This window comes from Acanthochromis polyacanthus, chromosome 21, assembly GCF_021347895.1.
Source record: "Acanthochromis polyacanthus isolate Apoly-LR-REF ecotype Palm Island chromosome 21, KAUST_Apoly_ChrSc, whole genome shotgun sequence".
Classification (NCBI taxonomy): domain Eukaryota; kingdom Metazoa; phylum Chordata; class Actinopteri; family Pomacentridae; genus Acanthochromis; species Acanthochromis polyacanthus.
In genome coordinates, this window is record NC_067133.1 from 31,609,592 (window position 1) to 31,632,018 (window position 22,427).

Consider the following 22,427-nt stretch of genomic DNA (forward strand, 5'->3'; position numbering starts at 1 on the left):
TTGACTTCTTGAACATTGATGGTTTATTTACAGGATTCTAAGAGTTCTACATCAATGAGTTGACTTTGAAATGTTCCTGTTACCTGGGATTGAGTTGTCATCTGTCTTTAGTGAGAGCTCAATGGATTCCTCCAAAGTTTCCTGCAGTGTCTTCAGGATCTCCTCCTAATTCACAACCAAAATCTGTATCAGTCATCACTGAGTGTTCAAGAATAACTGAATCACAAATGAATTAACCACCTGTAGATTTCTGGAAGTCTGTGAATAATAATTACTGCTAAAATAATCCAGTTTATTAGCAGCTTATGAATCTTTCAGAACGACACATTTTCCATTTAAACACAAAAAAGCCTTCGTGTGAACAGTGAATGTGTGTTTTCAGTTTCATCATAGTTCATAAAATAAACAGAACAAACCTTCAGGTCATTCAGCAGCTTCAACATGGCAGCTTTAGCCTCCTCAAACATCATGTCCTTGGAGACTCGTACATGCTCTAAAATAGTGTCTCTCATGTATTTCAGTGAGTCCGGTCCACTAAATTCTGCTGCTCCTACAATAAAACAACAACGTATTGTTTAATGTGTTTTTATGCACGTGTGATAATGTAAAGGTGTATCATCACACTGACAGGCTGTTTGTCATGACTGCATTTCTTACTTTTGTAGCAGTCCAGCATTGTTTTCTCTATTGTCTCTGTCAGACTGTTGTAGATGGTTTTCTTACGCTCCCGGACGGTTTTGTTGAGTTTTGTCTTCATTTTTTCTTCCTATGGAAGATGAACAAAAATAAAGGTTCAATATTCTTAAATGAAGTAATGCTAAGACAGATTTGACCTGATTTCATCCACTCAGGTCGGACTGCTTCATGCCATGATCTGTCCACTTCATCTGGAAAATAACCTGAGACCCGTTTACATTTAATAAGACCGGGCTGATGCAGTTCTTATCTCACCTCCGTCTTGAGAAATATCAGCTGCAGTTTGGGACTCTGGTTCTCCTTCATTAGCCTCTCTGTGTCCAGGGAAAACGAACTGATGACGCCGTTGAATGATCCACATTTTCCTTCATTTCTAAAGCATAATATCAAGTTAGAATGATGATAAAACTATCACTGACATATTTGTGTTTTACTATAAAAATACTAAATATTCTATATAATTCTATTTATCCTCCATTGTTGGAAACTGATCCAACAGCAGCTTTTACGTCCTGATTCAGTGGCTTCTTACGGGAAGGTCTTCCTGAACTCCTCATCGATGCCGTCTGTCAGCCATGAAGCTAACTTCACATTCAGGTTTATTTGTTTTCCTTTTGTTGTTTTGTGGACGCCATCTTTCTGAACCACACACTTCAATGTCCTGTGGAAACCACGGGCAGACTTTGGCAGAGACAAAACAGGAAAAAAGACACTGTAAATACGCACGAAAAAAAGTTTAATTACTTTAAGCTTATAATTCCAATACATACAGAATATAAGAAGGAGCTCATGGACCTTTCACATGAACTTTGGGATTTTTCCACGCCCTCAATCAGGCGTGTTTCAAAAGCCTTGTGAGCGTCTTCCACTGCCTGTTTGACTTGACCAAGTTGATGGCTTAGATTATTTTCAAGTTCTGCACAAACATCTGTTTTCTTTCCATTCTGAAATTAAAAACAACATGTTCATCATTAAAGTAATGAATATATAAATGCTAACTAATAGACAGACTATCTTGATTTAGTCGTCATACTTCATGAAGACCTTTTACCAATAAAATCTTGCTCCAGCTAGATTTAAGGTAGTAGCAATTAAACTCTCACGTTTTCACTAAATATGATCTTAGTTGACTAATATCTCCTTATTTGAATATGACTGTTTTCTGTAAATATCAGTAACAGGACAGTGAATGAGGCTGGACTACTCGTTCTTACCCCTTCTGTAGAGTTGGCTCCATGCATCAAAGACAGAATCCCATAAGCTCCAGTCACATAGTTTAATGTCTCTGAGTGACAGTCGTTGAGACCCTTCAAAAAATCCTGAAGTTGGGGTATTTCTGGGAAAAAAAGAGCAGTTTGAATATTCTGTTTAATTTTCATATTACATTCCAGTGAGTTGCTAAAAAAAGAGTATGAATTTGAGCTATACATGTTCTGCTGTCCAGGTGTTCACATCTGGAGCCTTTACCTACCAGTGTCCTCTGGATTTAGATGCTGTCCCTTCAGGAACTCATCAGAGCTCACTGTGAACACTTTGAAGCAGTCATCACTGAAGTGTTTCTGAGGAGAACAGGTTTAAAGAGGAGACAGGAAATAAGATGGGACAGACTGTATTGATCCCTCAGCTTTACATCCTACAGCAGCTGGGTACATGAATCATGACCGGTAACAAGAAAAGAAGTTCAACAGGAGGGCCAGAGCAGGAGGGCCTTCATTAAAGGGTCTTATGAAGCTCACAGCTGTCAGGTTGCAGTTCCAGTCTGTAACTACATCCATGAATCTGTGTAGGTTTTCTGTTAGTCTATAAAACTCACCTTAACCTGGTTTAGACTGCCATATTCTACGATCACTTCTTCCTTGGCTGTGGCGTTTCTTTGAACGATGCGAGCACGGACATCTGCACTACGAGAGAAGAAATACATCAGGCTGCACTTTATGCAGTGTTTAGATCACTGGAACCTGAAACGTTTCATGTTCACTTCTCTGACAGAATGAAAGTGTAAATGATCTTTTGTTAATCCTTTATCAGTACAGATGCTTCCATTTACATTCAAATGGTGATTATTTTACATGTCTGTGGATTCCTAGAATTCTTACAAGGAAACCAATAGTGGTTTGGTAATTAGAGGAAACACAGAGGCAGTTACTGACAGCTGTTGGAGCACTTTAACATTTATACATTCCATACATAAGACGTTTTGCATTTTATATTTTTCTTAACAAGTGTCATCAGAGAGAATCTGAATGATCGGGAAACATCTGGTTAAATCTGAACTCTGAACAGAACCTGGACCAGGTTAGCTCCACAGCACCAGTTACCATGGAGATCTAACTCCATCAGTTACCATGGAGATCTAACTCCACAGTTACCATGGAGATCTAACTCCACAGCACCAGTTACCATGGAGATCTAACTCCATCAGTTACCATAGAGATCTAACTCCATCAGTTACCATGGAGATGTAACTCCACAGCATCAGTTGCCATCCAGCAGGTAAAGAAAGACACCTCTTATCTTAGGCTTCATATGTCTCACTAACGCTCTAAACTGGCTTCAGAGTACAGCCCTCTGCTCTCCTGAACAACTGCGTCTAAACTGCATCATGCTTTAGTTGATAGATTCACAATGCATCAACGAACGTTTGGGCTCCAAAACTCTGTGGCTACATCATCCAGGTAACCACTGACTTGGTCATCGGGATGACGAGTCCCACGTCATCTAATATGTGATTGGCCAGCTGAAAAGAAGTGACAGTAAAGCAGTAAAATAAATGGCAAACATATGTTGGATTGAGACGTGTTCATGACATATCACAAACATAATCCAGCAGAAACTACATTTCCCATAAAGTTTTGGTAATTAAAAATGCAGATTAATTGTACAGGAATGGGACTTTTGGGAGACAGGACCGTCCTGAGTTCAACCCACTGCTCTACAACATCCCACTTTATTGTGAACTTCATTACTCTTCATACCACCTTAACTGCTCTTATACTATCATAGGTTTGATTTTCTGAAGCGTAGAGAAGGAGCTAAGAAGGAAACAGTTGCAGGAATGTCGTGTTCTCTCAGACCTTTTGAGTTGGTATTCTTGCATGCTAAATGAAAATGTGGAACACTCATGAATCACCTGATTCGTGCTTGTTTGTTAGAGTTCTGTGGTAGTTTTGTGTTGACCATAAACAGCACAGCATGGGTTGGTTTAAAAGAACACTTAAGCCAAAGATTATGACTGGCTTTGTGGTCATTTCACTTGAAAAATCTATATCCTTAAAGCAACAACAAAATATTAAACCAGTACTACCTGTGCCACCACTATATTCCATGTAATATATATTTGTTTGCTTTAATTCATGAGGATCTTATGGTCACCACATTCATCAGTGTTTAATGTTACTGCTGTATTTAGTTTTGCATCTTTGCTCTCCTAGTCGACTTACTCATCATTTGAACCTCCAATAACATCAGACTTGGTGCAGATGAAGTGAATTCTCTGACACTGGCCACCGTTGCCCATGAGGCTGCAGGTACTCTCCAAGATCTCCCAGGCATCGTCTTCTGATGCTGCTCGATTGATTTCAGTCACGATCCACACAGTAGAACAATCTCCAACAATCTAAAGGGTTTAATAGCACGTTAATCGTTTTGTAAAAAGATTCCATTACAGTTTGCATAAAACACAGTACTGTTAAATTAACAGCAGTACATGAGGATGAATTACCCCTTTCCACATTTTAGCTCTGCTCTTGTTCCGGTCTCCGTTTCCAGGAAGGTCCACCAGTGTGACGTGTTGGAGAAGATCATTATTTGGCACCTTGACAGTCACACACTTCACCAGTGGCCAGAAACACCTCGTTACTTCTCCTTGTCGACGTCTGGAGGTGCTTCTTGTGTATCTGACTAATTTTGCAGATAGCTCTTTGGCCTGCAATAAAAAACAAAAGAATAAGGAGTTACTACAAGGCAGATATATTTACATGCTCACTGAAAACACTTTGCAAACAGCATTAAAGACTGACGCAGCATAAAATAGAACAGAAGGGCAATTAAACACTATCCCTAAAAGTTAAAACTAAATCATTTAAACTATAAATTTTACAGCCCAAAGTGGAATTGAAAGTTTAATTTGTAATTTTCCAAACAGTTCAACATTAAGACGTGACTAACTGGTTCAAAAGCAGCCATGAGATTTAGGAAAACAACAGCAGAAGGTTTCCTGATCTGTGTTCAGTGTCATTTAGTAAAACCTGTTTAAAACAATCATTTAAGTAATTCTGCTGCTGGTCGACAAGTTTCTAAAAGCTTTTCCTTTGAAGGCTGAATGTGAGATGGGTCTGTACCACTGAGCACAGCTGCATCACATCCACTTAAAATCTTTAAAACACAGTATTTAAAATGTAGTTTATAAGATGGACTGTTTCCGTGCAGCTTTTAGTTTAGTATTTGTTGAATTACTGCCTGCCTAAAGCAAACCGGGAAATCTAGTCTGTATGCACAAAAATATAAACTTCAATAATGTGTGTGTGTGTGTGTGTGCCCATGTTTTTGCTATATTGTGGGGACCAAATGTCCCCACAACTGTAGGAAAACCGAAAACTATGTCACTTGTGGGGACCTCATTTGGGTCCCCACAAGTTTAAACAGTGTTTTCTTGGCCATGTTGTTGTTAGTGAAAAAAGTAAAAGTGCAAAAACGTTTCTTTAGGGTTAGACATTGTTTTGTTAGGGTTAAGGTTTGGTTAAAGTTAGGGTTAGGGGTTAGATATGAATGGGAGTCAATGGTAAGTCCCCACAATGATAGCAAGACACACACACACACACACACACACACGCGTGCGTGTGTGTGTGTGTGTGTGTGTGTGTGTGTGTGTGTGTGTGTGTGTGTGTGTGTGTGTGTGTGTGTGTGTGTGTGTGTGTGTGTGTGTATCACTTGATCTGACTGGTATAATGCTTTCTGTGAAATGATAAAAACGTTTTCAGCTTACTGATCCACATGTCAAAGTCTTTCTCTGGGATTGGAGAAATTCTTCAATTTCACTGAAGTATTTGACGTCCACCAGGTTTTCAGGAGATTTGTGTTTCCACTCTTCTCCGTACAGTGCAGACAGCTTTTCAACAACGTCACGACAATCCGCATCTTTTTGCCATTCCTCGTCTGCATTCCCAAGAAACTGCTTCATGGTCCAAATCTCATCTTTCCACTCCTAAAAAAATAAAGTTTTACATTTTAGCTGCGATGAGCGGCATTAAGTGAGCGTCAACACATTCACAGCTCGTTTTACCTCGCTTGTAATGAACTCGATGTCTGCTTCGTACTTTGAGCTACGCATGTTTGCCTCCACTTTAATCATGACTGAGGTACAGGCAATGACGTCTCCAGAGGGCAACAGATCCTCCTCTCCAAGGACAGCGTTTATCAAAGAGCTCTTTCCAGCCCCAGTTCTACCAAAGACACCGATCAGTTCCTTCTTGTCTGTTTTCAAATCATGGATTTTCGTCCTGCAAAGAGTTCAGATATGAGTAACAGAGTAATTTGAGAAATACATTAACATTGTGTGTCAACCGCCTGCTAAAGCATCATTTTAATATAGTCTGTATTTTTGTATTAAAATGTCTCTAAAGACTACATGTATGTGAATAATTCCACACAGAATTACCAGACCTTTCTCCCAGACCACTGTTTTGGTTTTTGCTCACATATTTTTGGGACACTCTTGGTATTCTGAGTATTGTTCTGACAAAGCAAGCGGTAAAATTGTGGGCATTTAGCAGCTAGAGAGCCAGATGTTTTCTTCAGGAGCTGGTAGACGTCAGCAACAGCAGACAAAAGTAGCTTCCCACTGGCAAAGTTAGTCCTAACTTTCAGACTGTTATAGTTTAAGCTTCAGCAGGAATCCACTCTACATGGGAGAAGTGACCGGTGTGTAAGGGCTACTGAAGTGATCGGTCATGTGGTTTTAGAAACAGAGAGTGCAGCTCTCAACAAGCTCAAAGACCACTGAGAGCAGCAAGAAGTGGGACCAAAGAAGGGATTCATGTTGGCTCAGCAGAAAGGAATGGACCAAAATTCCCTTCACTAAGAAACCTACTCATTTGCTTCCCTGGAATAAAGATGATGTCCTTTGTGATCTGAACTTTTTACAGATGTTTATCCAAGCTGTCAGGTCAGAATACTAGAATCACTTGTAAATTCACAACTGTGTGGGCTTGAGGAGGAAAATAAAGCCCACTGCTCAGATGGTCCTGGAGAAAACAAAAAAACAAAGCAAGAAAACACCATGTTGTGCTCTGCGTAGCTCTGGAAAGGACTTTTGACACTGTTGATCACAGCATCTCCTTTGATAAGTGGCTTTCCATTGAACTTCAAGCTTTTGCTTACAACTGAGTTAAATCTCATCTGTGTCAGAGTTCACACTGTTGCTGTAGAGGGGTGATACTTCATACAGGGAAACGGTGGCCTGCACATCTACCAGAACCTACACAGCACTTTATCTGCTAGCTCTATATGGAGTATTTATTTTCCAGCTGAACACTGTAAGGCTCGTTCTTATGCTGGAGATTCTGTCTTGAGCATCATTTGCACTACTGCAGACTGCTAAATGGAGACCTAACTGACTAACAAGGACTGTTTATTGGATGAAAAGGATCGTTTTGTGGGTGATGACTGAGCTGGACTGACAGGCTGTAGGTGTGAAGGACTCTCTTTGCCCTTACTGAGGTACTTCCTCACAGCTGTTAGCTGAAGACATCCCAGGACATCATGCAGGTTGCATTTGTCAACCACAGTCACCTTAAATCAAGTTGTAGAACCCAAAGATCACCTCAAATGATCCTACAGGTTATCTCACCTTTGAGCACTATTCCTACTTGTTTCTCCCAAACTGAGGCTGGGAGCTCATTCAGGCCCTCTCTGTCCCTAATATGACCCTGAGAAAAGCAGATGCTGCAAATAAGATACATGAGATAGAGTAGAGTTATCTAAAACTTTCAGACCGGCAGCGAGGCTGAGCAACGTGTTATTCCATGTACAAGAAGCAAGAACGAACAAGTGGGAAGGGAAGATTGGTCTGTATAGACGTAGGACAGGAAGGAGGGTTGACTGAAGTGTAGTCCTTCCCCCGAACCTCAGCTAAAGATTTTATCTCTATTTATTAAAGTACAACACTATATGGACCAGCAGCATAAAGGTTTTACTCTTCAGTAAGTTTTCAATTACAAGGCATTTGACTTGGTTTTAGTGCTTAGCAGTAGAGAGCATCATAGAGATTAAACAAAGTGTGGCTAGTCAGAAGGCGGTAAGTGTTTGGTATCGGGACATGCAATCAGACAGGAGATTGCCCTTCAAAAGTCATCAGATTGGTTTCTTATACCGAAACAGAGCAGGTTTCTTCTTTGAGAACAGAAACAAACATTACACGGTCCACCATGTGGTCTACATTAGAGTCTGGAGATGTCCTGTAGGCTCAGGGTGAATAAGAAAAGGTGAACTAATGACCGCCAAGTCGTGCTCATTTACACAGACATACTGTGCATTTCTGTTGTAAAGAAACCAAAGACAAACTCTTTCTCTTCTCTCTGTGGATCCAGTTCATGGTCAGCTGTAGACCAGGAAAATACTCACCTCAGGAAATTATTCAGGTTTGTCTTGTCTTGGTGATGCAGTTTCTTCAGGACTGATCCCATGATGTCTTTCACATCAGACAGTATGACTGATTCTGTTGGTGAACAGATAAGGAACTATTTAGGTGGAAGCATGAACCACTGTATGTAAATACTGCACACTATGATGCATGTAGGAACTGGGGAAAAATGTGAACTTTTGGAGCAAAGTCAATTTAATTTGCCTCAGAGTGCATCAGCTCATTTTGTAGACATTTACTGAATTAATTTAACATCACCTTTTGGGATGTTGACTCTTAAAATCTGATCTTATTAAAGTGCCTGAGACAACAGAAAGTATTTTCCATGACCAGGATAGAATCAAACATTTGGTGTACAAGAAAACTGCACTGCAGAGAAGTTTAACCAGAAATCAGCTGTTGGTTGACATTGTTCAGAAAAAGCTGTAATTACCTGTGTATGATTGGGTTTTTTTGTCACGTTGGCGTTTATTTGGTTGTTGTTTTTTGATGGATTCATCCTGAAGATCCAAATTTCTCTTTCCTTATTGGATTTTATAAAAAGGCAAAAAAAAGTTACATGTGTACCCCAGGTCACTGAATATGGGAATTTCTCAGAAGAGTCATTTTTTATAGTTTAGAATTAATTAAAGGCTGCGTATCTCACCTTTATCACTTGTTGCTGGCGAAACCTGAGGATGAATATAAACTGATTGTTAAACAGAATTTAATAAAGTTTTGTTGTTTTTTACAAAAAATTATCTTCATGTCTTGCAAACTCTTGTACAGACTCTGGTTGATCCATGTCGTAGCGCTGTTCATTATAATTCACCTCTGTGGAAGCACTGGTATCAGTGCCTTTTATAACTGTGTGTCTGTTTCTTTTTATTTGTTCTTTTTGTATGGACCTTGAGTTTGTTAAATATCTATCTATCTATCTATCTATCTATCTATCTATCAAATGTTTGAGCAGAAAATGAAAATAGAATCTGTTTAATAAATCCTGTCTAATCAGAATAAAACTGTAATTAACTTACTGGAACAGGAGAATTTGCTGCTTCCTGATTTGTGTTTTGTTCTTCCTGGTGACAAAAAGATCATCAAAAACCTTTGTAAATAATATTATTGTCAATGAGATACTCTAAACTTTTATTCACAGACATCATCATAATTTGAAAAAAAGTTCCCTGTAACAGCATTCATCTACATTAGTGAGGTTTATGACACCAAATGTTAAAGTGAGCAGAATATCTTCAGATGCAGAACATTACCTTTAACTGCTTCAGTCTCTTCTTGAATTTTGCTCTTGGTCCCACTGCTGGGATCAAGTCTTTAATGTCTTGATCATCGAGATCATACAGACTTTCCTTGTCCATGCTATGATCTGTAGTTGAGACATTTAGTTCAATCTCTGTCATGTTATGTTTCATTATTGGCAGATCACATCAATAATGAATAATACTGTACAAAGCAATGATATATGGTCATACTTTACCTTTAAATCTATCAATGAGCTCACTAAGACCCCATTCAGTCAGTTTGTTACAAACAAAGTCATCCATGACCAAGAACAGGAACTGAAAGATAAATGAAAATGTTGTCATCAATCATTACTGCTCAACATTTCAGAGTGTTGTGATTAATTACCCCTTAACTGCATTTACATGGAGCTTATACAGGAAGATGAATCAGCTCTGAGTTGTGATCGAAGCTTAAATGGTTCACCTGATATTGAAGGTAACGCAGACCAGAGCAGGTGAGGAGTTCAGGAGGGCGACGTCAGTAGAGAGACACAGACCTGCAACAGGCAGCCAAAGACATGAGGAAAAAATACAGCAGCAACAGTTCAGGAACAACAGGAGGTGAGAAACAGGAGAGTTCTATAAAAAAGGAACAGATCAGAACAAAATAAACTCTATGAGAGAGGCAGCAGGAATAAACCTGCAGACAGAGGCTGACCAGGAATAAAGAACAGATAAACAGGAAATTTATGGTTTATGATGTTATAGAAGAAGCGGTTTATTCTCTGCAGACTGCACCCCCAGCTTCCTCTCTTTGGTCTCACAACAGGTTAACAAAAAATAACTTGTCATAGACTTTATTAACTGATAAAAATAAAGCAATGCACACAAAAAAAATCAGAGACGATCTCATTCCAGTAGGTCAGTGAAAGTAAAGTTCAGACAGGAAATGTTGCTGTAAAATAAAAACACTGATGGAAGTGAAACCACAGCAAATATGAGCTTTACAATGAGACATTAGCATCCAACAACCACTGAAAGCTTCACTACGCTCAAATGAAATAAATCCAGCCTCCTCCAGCAGACAGAAGTCCCGTCAGGAAAACAGAAACTCAGCGCTGTCCTCACAGAACTCTCCTACAACTCAGCTGCACTCTCTGCGACACTTTGAGGGAAATCTCGCTTTGAAATAAATATTTTTTCTCACCTCAGAGCAGCAGCGACTGGACATCGATTTGGTCTGGAGTTAAGTTTCGTTTCCACACGTTAACGTTTGGCTTAAACCCGCCTCCGTTATTTGAACATCAGAATGTCTGCAGAGCCAACAGCTGCACGGAGAGCGCTGCACACTTCCGGTCGCACATTTCAAACATTGTTTACAAGTTACCACAATAGATGGTCACTGTTGTGCACAACTTATATTTGAATGCAGATCTTGCAGTTTTAAAGAATGATTTCACTCAAAGTATTCTTAGAATTTAAAAGGTTTTTTCAAGGAGTTTTCCATTTTTATTTTGGCCCTAATAGGTTTGTTTACAGAGCTGCACTTCCAGAACCACATTCCACACAGAGTACTACTTCATATCCTACCTAAGATTTTAAAGGTTTATTTCACCCAAATAGCAAATATTACAATATCATGACTGGATTGCTGAGGCTTGTGTTAAGCAACATGAAATGTATACGTCTATAATCATTGTTATAAGACATGCTTTTATTCTGAAGGAGGTGTGCACCGAAACACGGAAGTGAAATATTGTGTAAGTGCCAGGAAACTGTTGATTGTCTTTTGAGGAAGTTCCTGATAAAAATGCAGTGGCTTTACCTGTTCCATGAAGAATCCTAGAATTAATTCCCAAACTTGCATTTGAATAAAGTGTATAACTATCAGTTCAAATAATAATGGAATCTTCTTCAACGGTCAATGTGGTGTCGAAATAATAATAAGTAAGACATTTTTAAAATCAATCAGATCAGTAAATTACTAAATATTCACTTTTCCGTTTGTATCCATTTAAAAACATTCATTTACATCATTTTTTCTATTAACTCACCTCAGCTTTATTTTGTACAGCTCAGACCGGAAGTTTTAGCCTGACGATTATTACTTCTAACTTGACCATAGTGTATTTACAATAACGAGCTTTGCTGCCCTCCGGTGGCCACAGTGAGGAACTGCAGCGCTACATTAAATTAACACTCGTCATTCATGCTCATTATAAATCGTTATTAACATCAACGTTCTAAAGTCATTATTAGCTAAAATGCTACAGTCACCGTCTGCATCGATCATCTTTGCTGAATGTAGTAAATTGAAATGTGTTTTAGTAAAACTTTTCAGGAGGTGAGGCTGCTGTTCCTGCTAGAGACGCATTCATGCTAACATCCAGACACACGTTAGCATGCAGTTTCTGAAACTGACCAATAAAATGCGACGATGAGAAACAAACTGAGAGAAATCATCAACAACCGCTGTTCTATTTTATTCCTAGTAGTAACTTCATTTAGAGACATTTAAATTTACGTCAGTCTTTATTACTTACTGCCCTCTGGTGGTCACAGCGAGGAACTGCAACACACCTGTCACGTTACCGCCATGATCGTTTACGAGCTCATCCTTTAAGTTCCTTTCAAACTAAAATATTGTATTCATATGGTAATCATGTAAGTTAGAATTTGAGGCTACACAAAACACCACATTATTATTACTATTAATAAATAACAATAAAATCAGGCGTATCGTATGAGATTGTCATCTTGGCTGCACATTTGTCCTAGTCTTGCCTTTAACACGACCATGATTATTGTCTACATCTTCAACATACTACCAACCACAGCTTTCGTTTGCTCTGCCTCCATCATGTCATGTATTTTATGTTCCATTGTGTTTTTAATCTGTGATCACAGATTAATATTATTAGTTTGGCTAAAAAGCATTGAAAAGATGAAAAGTATAGAATAAACTGAACATTTCTATACTTGTCATCCCTGTTGGACAGTATAATAATGAAATAATCAAGGAAGATATTTTTAAAATCAATCAGGCTGAGGCAATTATTAAATGTCTCTTAGTATCCATTTTAAAACAATTTCTATTGCCTTTTCTCTAACTCAGCACAGCTTTATTTTAACAGCTCCAACCGAAAGTATAATCTTGATGTTATTTCTTCTAACTTGATTTGAACTGAGTGTATTTAAAACAATGAGCTTTGCCTCCCTCTGGTGGCCGTCGTCAGGAGGTGCAATATACATCTGTCAAATCACTGGAACAATCATATACTAACTTATCCTGAAAGTCACTTTCAAAATACAACAGCAAACTAAAATATTGTATTCACCACCTTCTTCTTCTTCTTCTTCTTCTTATTATTATTATTATTGTTATTGTTAATCTGACCACATTAACATGCAATCGAACATTCTGCTTACAAAAATGTAGTTTTTAATTAATCAGGCCATGATGTTTGTTAAACCATCTGTGTCATGGGGCTGGCCCAGCACCGCCCCCTTCTGGCCATATGTTCCCTGCCGGTGTGTCCTGGTCTGTGAGGTTCTCTACAGCTGCTGATTACTGGATCGGGTGCAGCTGTGAGAGCCTCACACCTGCAGCTCATGTGCTGCTATAAAGACTGGCTTCACACGGCAATGAATGGGGGACCATTCTGTCACGGTTTGGAACCCGAGATGAGAGCAACACAGAGCAGGCACATAGAAATCATAGAAGCCTCGCGCCACTGTCCAGCATAGGCTGGCGATGCGTCACCGGCCGCCATCTTGGAATGGGAGTGAAGTTGTAAACAAACGTCTGGTATATACGAGACCATTACACAAACACAGTTTTCCGCTCATAACTTACCTTGTAATGCATAGATTTTGACATGGTGTGGCTCATTTGAAAGCTTATGAGGTCGTCTTTTGATTACACTCCCAAAGAGATGGTGTCAATCAGCACAACAAGTTTTAGGGACCCTTTTCCTGCAACTGTTGTGTTGACCTGTTGTGATGTCAGGTTTCTCTGATCACCATAATAAGCAGCTTCTAAGTTTTATTTATTTAGTCTACTGATTAGTCCTTTTTTGTGCCGCATTTCCATATGGGATGAACATCTTTGAACAATTATCTTGAAATTACGTTGAAGTTTAATATTAAGTTAATAAAAATTTTGAGGGTTTTTCTCTTTTCTCATTTTCAGTGCTTTACTACCAAAGAATTTTCAAAGCTGGCACAAAGTTGGAACCATGCCTAAATTCTTCAATTTACTTGTGTTCCATGTGTGCATGAAAAATGCTAGATATAATATTGATTTCATTAACTGCTCATCAAAAACAATATATCCTGTATATATCCCATATATGCTGTATGAATAAAGAGAAACTGATGTGAAATAGTGGTCATGACACCTGGCTAACTGTACATGATCATGGCATCATGGAAGTGACAGACTGACAACGTCTTGGTATCATACCATGGCTTTCTATGGGTTTCTAATATCTGGTGAAATCTGTGAAAAGTTCAATGGAAAGGACATACTCACTTGTGGAATGTGATTCCTTGTGCCCTTGTGTTTGGGTTGCGTTGTATTGTACAGCCCCAGGCCACACAAGACTGTGGCATTTTGAGATTTGTTGTCAATCGGTGTGTGATAAACACGCTTATCGCTGGTTTGTTTACTCCCGCTCGCTCCCTTTCCAAGATGGCGGCGCACTGACGCATCGCTCATTGGCCGGCGAGGACTCTAGTTTCTATTTATATCTATGGGCAGGCAGGCATCAGGGTGACCACCAAAACAGGTCTTTATTCACAAACTAATTTTTAAACCAACTAAAATGCTAACTTATGGCCAGCACTCACACAGTTCAGGGAGGAGGAAGGTCAGACTCCAGGGGAGCTACAGTCCGGGCTCACGCTGGCCAGTCGGGGCCGTCTGTGGGGGAGAAGGTCCACGCTCTCTCCTGAGGGCAGCAGGAGTCCACACCCGCTATCTGGTGGACGGCTTGGGGGAAACGGGCTGCTCCCGTGGCTTCAGTGCTGCAGCGTCAACTTGTCCACTGGAGGTATTGAGGCCGTACAGTCCCACGTCCCCTGCCATGTGAAGCTGGTCTTTATAGCAGCAGATGATATGAGCTGCAGTGGAAGGCTCTCACAGCTGTATTCAGCAGCTGCAGAGAGCCCCACAGACCAGCAACACACCGGCAGGGGAACGGATGGCCAGAAGGGGGCGGTGCTGGGCTAGGCTCATGACAGTCTGTATGGCTGTCTGACAGCTGTGGTGTTTGTCAGTAAAATATTTCAGGAGTGCAACATGGTTTGGTGTCAGAAAACGTAGTTTGAGGAAAAATTTTATGAGATCAAAGTAAGAATTCTGCAAAAATAATTTCCATTTTGCAAATAAAACTGATGTCAGAACTCCAGCAACTTTTACAAAAAACAAATAAACTACATACACACTTTAACTCAGGTTTATTAGACAGTAGATCAAATACATGATTGGATTTAGAATCAGTTCAGATCAGACATAAAACCACAATGACAGAGTAAATCATGAGACTATTATCTTGCACTGAGTAAATATTTGTCTTTGAATGTAAAAGAAAAGTACAAATTCAAGGTCTGTCTTTAACAACCTCAAATCTTTGTCAGATCAAATCTTCAGGATGAGCTACATTCAAGATTGAAGTTTAAATGTCAAAAACGTATTCATTTAGAGTCAGTGTAGATTACATGCAAAATAAAACAACAATATAATAAATGATGTTAATTTCCAGTAAGAAGCTGCTGCTTTATTACTTTCATCTGTACTTTAACTTAGTATGAACTTACAGGAAAAACATTAAAACACTAAAAGTCTAAAATCTGTGTTAAATCAAACCTGCAGTTTGAGCTGTATTCAAGGTTCAAGGTTAAAATGACACACATTGATCTAATCCCTGAAGCTGCAGTGCTCCTATCCCAATGAACCCACACTAAAGTCAGAAAACATGCAAACACAATACTGGAAAACAAGAAAAGAACAGTTCAAACCTTAAAATCTAAATGTTTTGTGGTTTGTACCTTTATGATGAAAACCACAACATCGCTGGTCCAAATCCAACCAGGGCTCTTTGCATTTCATCTCTCTCTACTTTTTTAGTTGCCTCTGGACTGGAATCAATAAAAGGAAAAAAATCCAAAAAATCTCTAATCTCTCAGCACAAAATTCATAAAAACGAAATCAATAAACAAATCAAAACAAAGCATCAAAACATACATAGAAACCAACTTAATAAAAATGGTTGAGACCAAATCCAGAGTGTCCTGTGTTGAGTCAGTGATCCTCAGAGATGTTCAGTGGGAGACCAGGCCTCTGATGTTTTTGTCCACTGATGGAAGCTGAAACAGCAACCAGACAGACAGACAGGTTATATTCTATTGTAAATATGAATAATATAAAAATGTTCTACTTACATTCAAGGTTTTACTCCAGTAGTGATGTTTCTCCGTCTGGATTGTCTTTCAGTTCATCGTAGTATCTCTTCACCATCTCAAGTTCAGTTGGAACATCTAAAATAACAAAACACTTCCTCGGAATGTGTTGACTTCTTGAACATCAACGGTTTATTTACAGGATTCTAAGAGTTCTACATCAATGAGTTGACTTTGAAATGTTCCTGTTACCTGGGATTGAGTTGTCATCTGTCTTCAGTGAGAGCTCAATGGATTCCCTCATGGTTCCCTCCAGTCTCACCAGGATCTCCTCCTAATTCAGAATCAAAATCTGTGTCACATATCACAGAGCCAGATCCCTGAATCTCTAATGAATTAACTGTTTAAATGTGACTCAGAGGCTGACAGACTGGATGAAAGGACTAATAACTCCATACTGTATGTGTCTGTCTTTGATTAATAACAAGAACTGGTCAGTGGTGACAATTAATGCAGTTTTTAGGAGCTTAAGCGCCTTTCAGAAAGACACATTTTCCTTCACGTGAATAGCGGACAAAGAAAGGTGTAAGACACCAGTTTTACGATCTCATTATGTTTAATATTATAAAATTCGACAAACCTTCAAATAATTCAGCTGGTTCAACATGACATCTTTGGCCTCCTCAAACATGATGATGTTTTCATGTACATGTGTGATAATAGTTCTCCTCATTTTCTCCAGTGAGCCTTTTCCTCTAAACTCTGCTGCTTCTACAATAAAACATTAAAATGTTGTCAAACTGAATACTTATGGACAATAAATGGAAATAGGCCTTATTATAGTGACAGGTTGTAAACATCTGATCTTCTTCCTTACTTCTGTAGCACTCCTCCATGATTTCCTCTATTTTCTCTGTCAGACTGTTGTAGATGGATTTCTTACGGTCCCGGATGATCTTGTTGAGCTCTTCCTGAATTTTTTCTTCCTGACAAACAGAACATGATAAATAGATGAACATTATTTATCAAGAAATTACAAAGCAGGTGAATGTTTTTCAGTGTTTAGACTACTTTGGTGGATCTTCTTATGTTTCTCTTGCTTGCCTACTAATGAACTAATGAACAGGTTGATTCTAGTTTCATCTTTACCTCCATCTTCAGAAAGTTCAGTTGCAATCCGACATCTTTGTACTTTTGAATCAGCTCATCTGTGTCAAGTGAAAATGTATCAATGACTCCGTTGAATGGTCCACATTTGACTTCATTTCTGAAATAAGAAGAAGTGTTTCATTGAAACAGTCTTGACAAGTTTCTACTTCAGAGTTCATTCATGGCTTTCTTCATTGTTGTAAAATGGGTCAACATCAATGTTCTCATTCAGTCACTTCTTACGGGAAGGTCTTCCTGAATTCCTCATCAATGCTGTTGGTCAGATGTGAAGCTAGCTTCATGTTGATGTTTATTTGTTTCCCTTTCTTTGGTTTGTAGACGCCACCGTTCTCAACTACAGACTTTAGCGTCTTATGAAACGCACTACCTGTTACCCCTCCCTGAAACAGAAAACAGAACTTTTATTCACACATCTTCATGTAAAGTGTAAGGTCGGTTGTTGTGATACGATTACAATTCAAATACACACGTGGACAAAATTGTTGGTACCCCTCAGTTAAAGAAGGAAAAACCCACAATTCTCACTGAAATCACTTGAAACTCACAAAAGTAACAATAAATAAAAATTTATTGAAAATTAAATAATCAAAAACAGCCATTACTTTTGAATTGTTGATTAACATAATTATTTAAAAAAAAAAAAAAAACTAATGAAACAGGCCTGGACAAAAATGATGGTACCTCTATAAAAGATTGAAAACTATTTGACCAGAGTGACATGATTAACTCAGGTGTGTCATTTAATTGACATCACAGGTGTTTCCAAACTCATAATCAGTCAGTCTGCCTATTTAAAGGGAGACAAGTAGTCACCCTGCTGTTTGGTGAAAAGGTGTGTACCACACTGAACATGGACAACAGAAAGCGAAGGAGAGAATTGTCCCAGGACATCCGAAAAAAAATTATAGACAAACATCTTAAAGGTAAAGGCTATAAGACCATCTCTAAACAGCTTGAAGTTCCTGTGACAACAGTGGCTCATATTATTCAGAAGTTCAAGACCCACGGGACAGTAGCCAACCTCCCTGGACGTGGCCGCAAGAGGAAAATCGATGACAAATTGAAGAGACGGATCGTTGGAATTGTATCCAAAGAGCCCAGAGCAACCTCCAAAGAAATTAAAGGTGAACTCCAAGGCCAAGGTACATCAGTGTCAGATCGCACCATTCGTCGTTGTTTGAGCCAAAGTGGACTTCATGGGAGACGACCAAGGAGGACACCACTGCTGAAAAAAACTCATAAAAAAGCCAGACTGGAATTTGCAAAAATGCATGTTGACAAGCCACAAAGCTTCTGGGAGAATGTCCTTTGGACAGATGAGACCAAACTGGAGCTTTTTGGTAAGGCACATCAACTCTATGTTCATAGACTCAAAAACCAAGCATACGAAGAAAAGAACACTGTCCCTACGGTGAAACATGGAGGAGGCTCAGTAATGTTTTGGGGCTGCTTTGCTGCATCTGGCACAGGGTGTCTTGAAAGTGTGCAAGGTACGATGAAATCTGAAGACTATCAAGGCATTCTGGAGAGAAATGTGCTGCCTAGTGTCAGAAAGCTTGGTCTCAGTCGCAGGTCATGGGTCTTCCAACAGGACAACGATCCAAAACACACAGCCAAAAACACCCAAGAATGGCTGAGAGAAAAGCGTTGGACTATTCTAAAGTGGCCTTCTATGAGCCCAGATCTGAATCCCATTGAACATATGTGGAAGGAGCTGAAACATGCCATTTGGAGAAGACACCCATCAAACCTGAGACAACTGGAGCTGTTTGCTCATGAGGAGTGGGCCAAAATACCTGTTGACAGCTGCAGAACGCTCATTGACAAATACAGAAATCGTTTAATTGCAGTGATTGCCTCAAAAGGTTGTGCAACAAAATATTAAGTTATGGGTACCATCATTTTTGTCCAGCCCTATTTCATTAGTTTGTTTTTTTTAAATAATTATGTTAATCAACAATTCAAAAGTAATGGCTGTTTTTGATTATTTAATTTTCAATAAATTTTTATTTATTGTTACTTTTGTGAGTTTCAAGTGATTTCAGTGAGAATTGTGGGTTTTTCCTTCTTTAACTGAGGGGTACCAACAATTTTGTCCACGTGTGTACATACAGGGTGTAAGATGGAGTTCAAGGTTTCGCCCCATGAGGTTGTGGATGCTTCAACTCCTTTTTTGAGGCATTCTTCAAACATGTGGTAAGCCTCTTCCATTGGTTCTCTGACTTCATTGAGTTCACGCCTCATGTTTTTTTCAAGGTTTTTACACACTTCTGCTTTTTCACCAGCCTGAAATAAAAAACAAACAAAAATGCATTTATTTACAGCAGAACATACATTCTTCCTGACTGGGCTTTTTCTTAAGACAGTTTCTTTCTGTATTTATGAAATGGAGATTAAAGCTTTAGCTGAGGTTCATGAGTGGGATCACACCTCAAACAGTCCCCTTCCTGTCCTACTTCTATACCTACCACTCTGCCCTTCACACTTGTTCATTCTTGCTTCTCGTGCACAGAGCAACACATGCCATCACTCAACCACGCTGGCAGTCTGAAAGTTTTAGAAAATTCTGACTTAAAACCAATCGCTCATCCACCAGCCTCCATGAGGAAAAATTCTAGATCTCCTCCATGCTGATCAGCTTTATCCACAATGAGACCCTGGAGACGAAGAGATCAGCATCACTTCAGACACGACATTTACCGTTGCTCATCCCAAAGAGAGACTCCGATCAGAACTCCACTCCTTTCTCCATCAGACACTCCTCATCTTATCCCAGTTACAACCATGGAGGCTCTTCTCAGTGAAGACCAAAATATACACACGTGGACAAAATTGTTGGTACCCCTCAGTTAAAGAAGGAAAAACCCACAATTCTCACTGAAATCACTTGAAACTCACAAAAGTAACAATAAATAAAAATTTATTGAAATTTAAATAATCAAAATCAGCCATCACTTTTGAATTGTTGATTAACATAATTATTTAAAAAAACAAACTAATGAAATAGGGCTGGACAAAAATGATGGTACCCATAACTTAATATTTTGTTGCACAACCTTTTGAGGCAATCACTGCAATTAAACGATTTCTGTATTTGTCAATGAGCGTTCTGCAGCTGTCAACAGGTATTTTGGCCCACTCCTCATGAGCAAACAGCTCCAGTTGTCTCAGGTTTGATGGGTGTCTTCTCCAAATGGCATGTTTCAGCTCCTTCCACATATGTTCAATGGGATTCAGATCTGGGCTCATAGAAGGCCACTTTAGAATAGTCCAACGCTTTTCTCTCAGCCATTCTTGGGTGTTTTTGGCTGTGTGTTTTGGATCGTTGTCCTGTTGGAAGACCCATGACCTGCGACTGAGACCAAGCTTTCTGACACTAGGCAGCACATTTCTCTCCAGAATGCCCTGATAGTCTTCAGATTTCATCGTACCTTGCACACTTTCAAGACACCCTGTGCCAGATGCAGCAAAGCAGCCCCAAAACATTACTGAGCCTCCTCCATGTTTCACCGTAGGGACAGTGTTCTTTTCTTCGTATGCTTGGTTTTTGAGTCTATGAACATAGAGTTGATGTGCCTTACCAAAAAGCTCCAGTTTGGTCTCATCTGTCCAAAGGACATTCTCCCAGAAGCTTTGTGGCTTGTCAACATGCATTTTTGCAAATTCCAGTCTGGCTTTTTTATGAGTTTTTTTCAGCAGTGGTGTCCTCCTTGGTCGTCTCCCATGAAGTCCACTTTGGCTCAAACAACGACGAATGGTGCGATCTGACACTGATGTACCTTGGCCTTGGAGTTCACCTTTAATTTCTTTGGAGGTTGCTCTGGGCTCTTTGGATACAATTCCAACGATCCGTCTCTTCAATTTGTCATCAATTTTCCTCTTGCGGCCACGTCCAGGGAGGTTGGCTACTGTCCCGTGGGTCTTGAACTTCTGAATAATATGAGCCACTGTTGTCACAGGAACTTCAAGCTGTTTAGAGATGGTCTTATAGCCTTTACCTTTAAGATGTTTGTCTATAATTTTTTTTCGGATGTCCTGGGACAATTCTCTCCTTCGCTTTCTGTTGTCCATGTTCAGTGTGGTACACACCTTTTCACCAAACAGCAGGGTGACTACTTGTCTCCCTTTAAATAGGCAGACTGACTGATTATGAGTTTGGAAACACCTGTGATGTCAATTAAATGACACACCTGAGTTAATCATGTCACTCTGGTCAAATAGTTTTCAATCTTTTATAGAGGTACCATCATTTTTGTCCAGGCCTGTTTCATTAGTTTTTTTTTTTTAAATAATTATGTTAATCAACAATTCAAAAGTAATGGCTGTTTTTGATTATTTAATTTTCAATAAATTTTTATCTATTGTTACTTTTGTGAGTTTCAAGTGATTTCAGTGAGAATTGTGGGTTTTTCCTTCTTTAACTGAGGGGTACCAACAATTTTGTCCACGTGTGTAGAACAGTTTGATTGTAACCAGATCAAAATCTGACCTTCCCCTTATCACTTCTGCCCTTAAACACCACTCCAGCTTCAAGAACCCTATCATCGCTTCCAACGCTGGCAGTCACAGGCTCCCAATTAAAACTCAGTATACTCTCCCCAATCTGGCACAACCCAACCCTGATTTTGCAAACAATAAAATAGCTCTTTATTTCAGCACTTGGGCAGAGAGAGTAGTCACCCCCCTCCATCACCTTTTTGATGATAACATATTTAGGACATATATAACCTTATAGAGGGCTGCACACTGGCGTAGTGGTTAGCACTTTCGCCTTGCAGCAAGAAGATCCCCGGTTCAAATCCCGGTCTGGGCCTGGGATCTTTCTGCATGGAGTTTGCATGTTCTCCCTGTGCATGCGTGGGTTTTCTCCAGGCACTCCGGCTTCCTCCCACAGTCCAAAAATATGCTGAGGTTAATTGGTTACTCTAAATTATCCGTAGGTGTGAATGTGAGTGTGATTGTGTGTCTGTATATGTAGCCCTGTGACAGACTGGTGACCTGTCCAGGGTGTCCCCTGCCTTCACCCGAGTCAGCTGGGATAGGCTCCCCATGACCCTAGTGAGGATAAAGCGGTGTATAGAGAATGGATGGATGGATAACCTTATAGAAGAATAGAAAGCCTTTATTGTCATTGTATAATGTGTATACAATAAAATTAGGAGCACTGCTCCATTTGGTGCTTAGGAAAAATATATACAATTAAAACTGCAAGTAGCGTTGAACGGGTCCTCGCATCCTTGCTGGTCGGCAACCCCAAGCATGTCCACCAGGCAATGCTGCAACAGAGTGTATTTAGGCCC

At 39.5% G+C, this 22,427-nt stretch overlaps 1 protein-coding gene across 3 annotated transcripts in view; it reads right to left on the reverse strand.

Moving 5' to 3' along the window:
- The window catches only part of LOC110946945 (nuclear GTPase SLIP-GC-like), a 67,415-nt gene that overhangs the window by 4,605 nt on the left and 40,383 nt on the right, over positions 1-22,427 (reverse strand). The window contains exons 1-20 of one of the 3 annotated variants that reach the window (XM_051941169.1): positions 10,040-10,255; positions 9,810-9,891; positions 9,586-9,698; positions 9,352-9,396; positions 8,982-9,006; positions 8,769-8,858; positions 8,317-8,410; positions 5,978-6,194; positions 5,681-5,899; positions 4,418-4,621; positions 4,137-4,312; positions 2,510-2,597; positions 2,168-2,255; positions 1,911-2,032; positions 1,467-1,640; positions 1,229-1,377; positions 952-1,069; positions 658-766; positions 417-550; positions 84-165 (exon numbers count right to left, since the gene is read on the reverse strand). In XM_051941169.1, coding sequence (XP_051797129.1) covers positions 84-165; positions 417-550; positions 658-766; positions 952-1,069; positions 1,229-1,377; positions 1,467-1,640; positions 1,911-2,032; positions 2,168-2,255; positions 2,510-2,597; positions 4,137-4,312; positions 4,418-4,621; positions 5,681-5,899; positions 5,978-6,194; positions 8,317-8,410; positions 8,769-8,858; positions 8,982-9,006; positions 9,352-9,396; positions 9,586-9,698; positions 9,810-9,876 — 2,314 coding nt within the window. In that variant the 5' untranslated portion in view covers positions 9,877-9,891; positions 10,040-10,255. Of the gene's footprint in view, positions 1-83; positions 166-416; positions 551-657; positions 767-951; positions 1,070-1,228; positions 1,378-1,466; positions 1,641-1,910; positions 2,033-2,167; positions 2,256-2,509; positions 2,598-4,136; positions 4,313-4,417; positions 4,622-5,680; positions 5,900-5,977; positions 6,195-8,316; positions 8,411-8,768; positions 8,859-8,981; positions 9,007-9,351; positions 9,397-9,585; positions 9,699-9,809; positions 9,892-10,039; positions 10,256-22,427 lie in introns of those variants that run through there. The other 2 variants (XM_051941171.1, XM_051941170.1) reach the window with 2 other exon arrangements.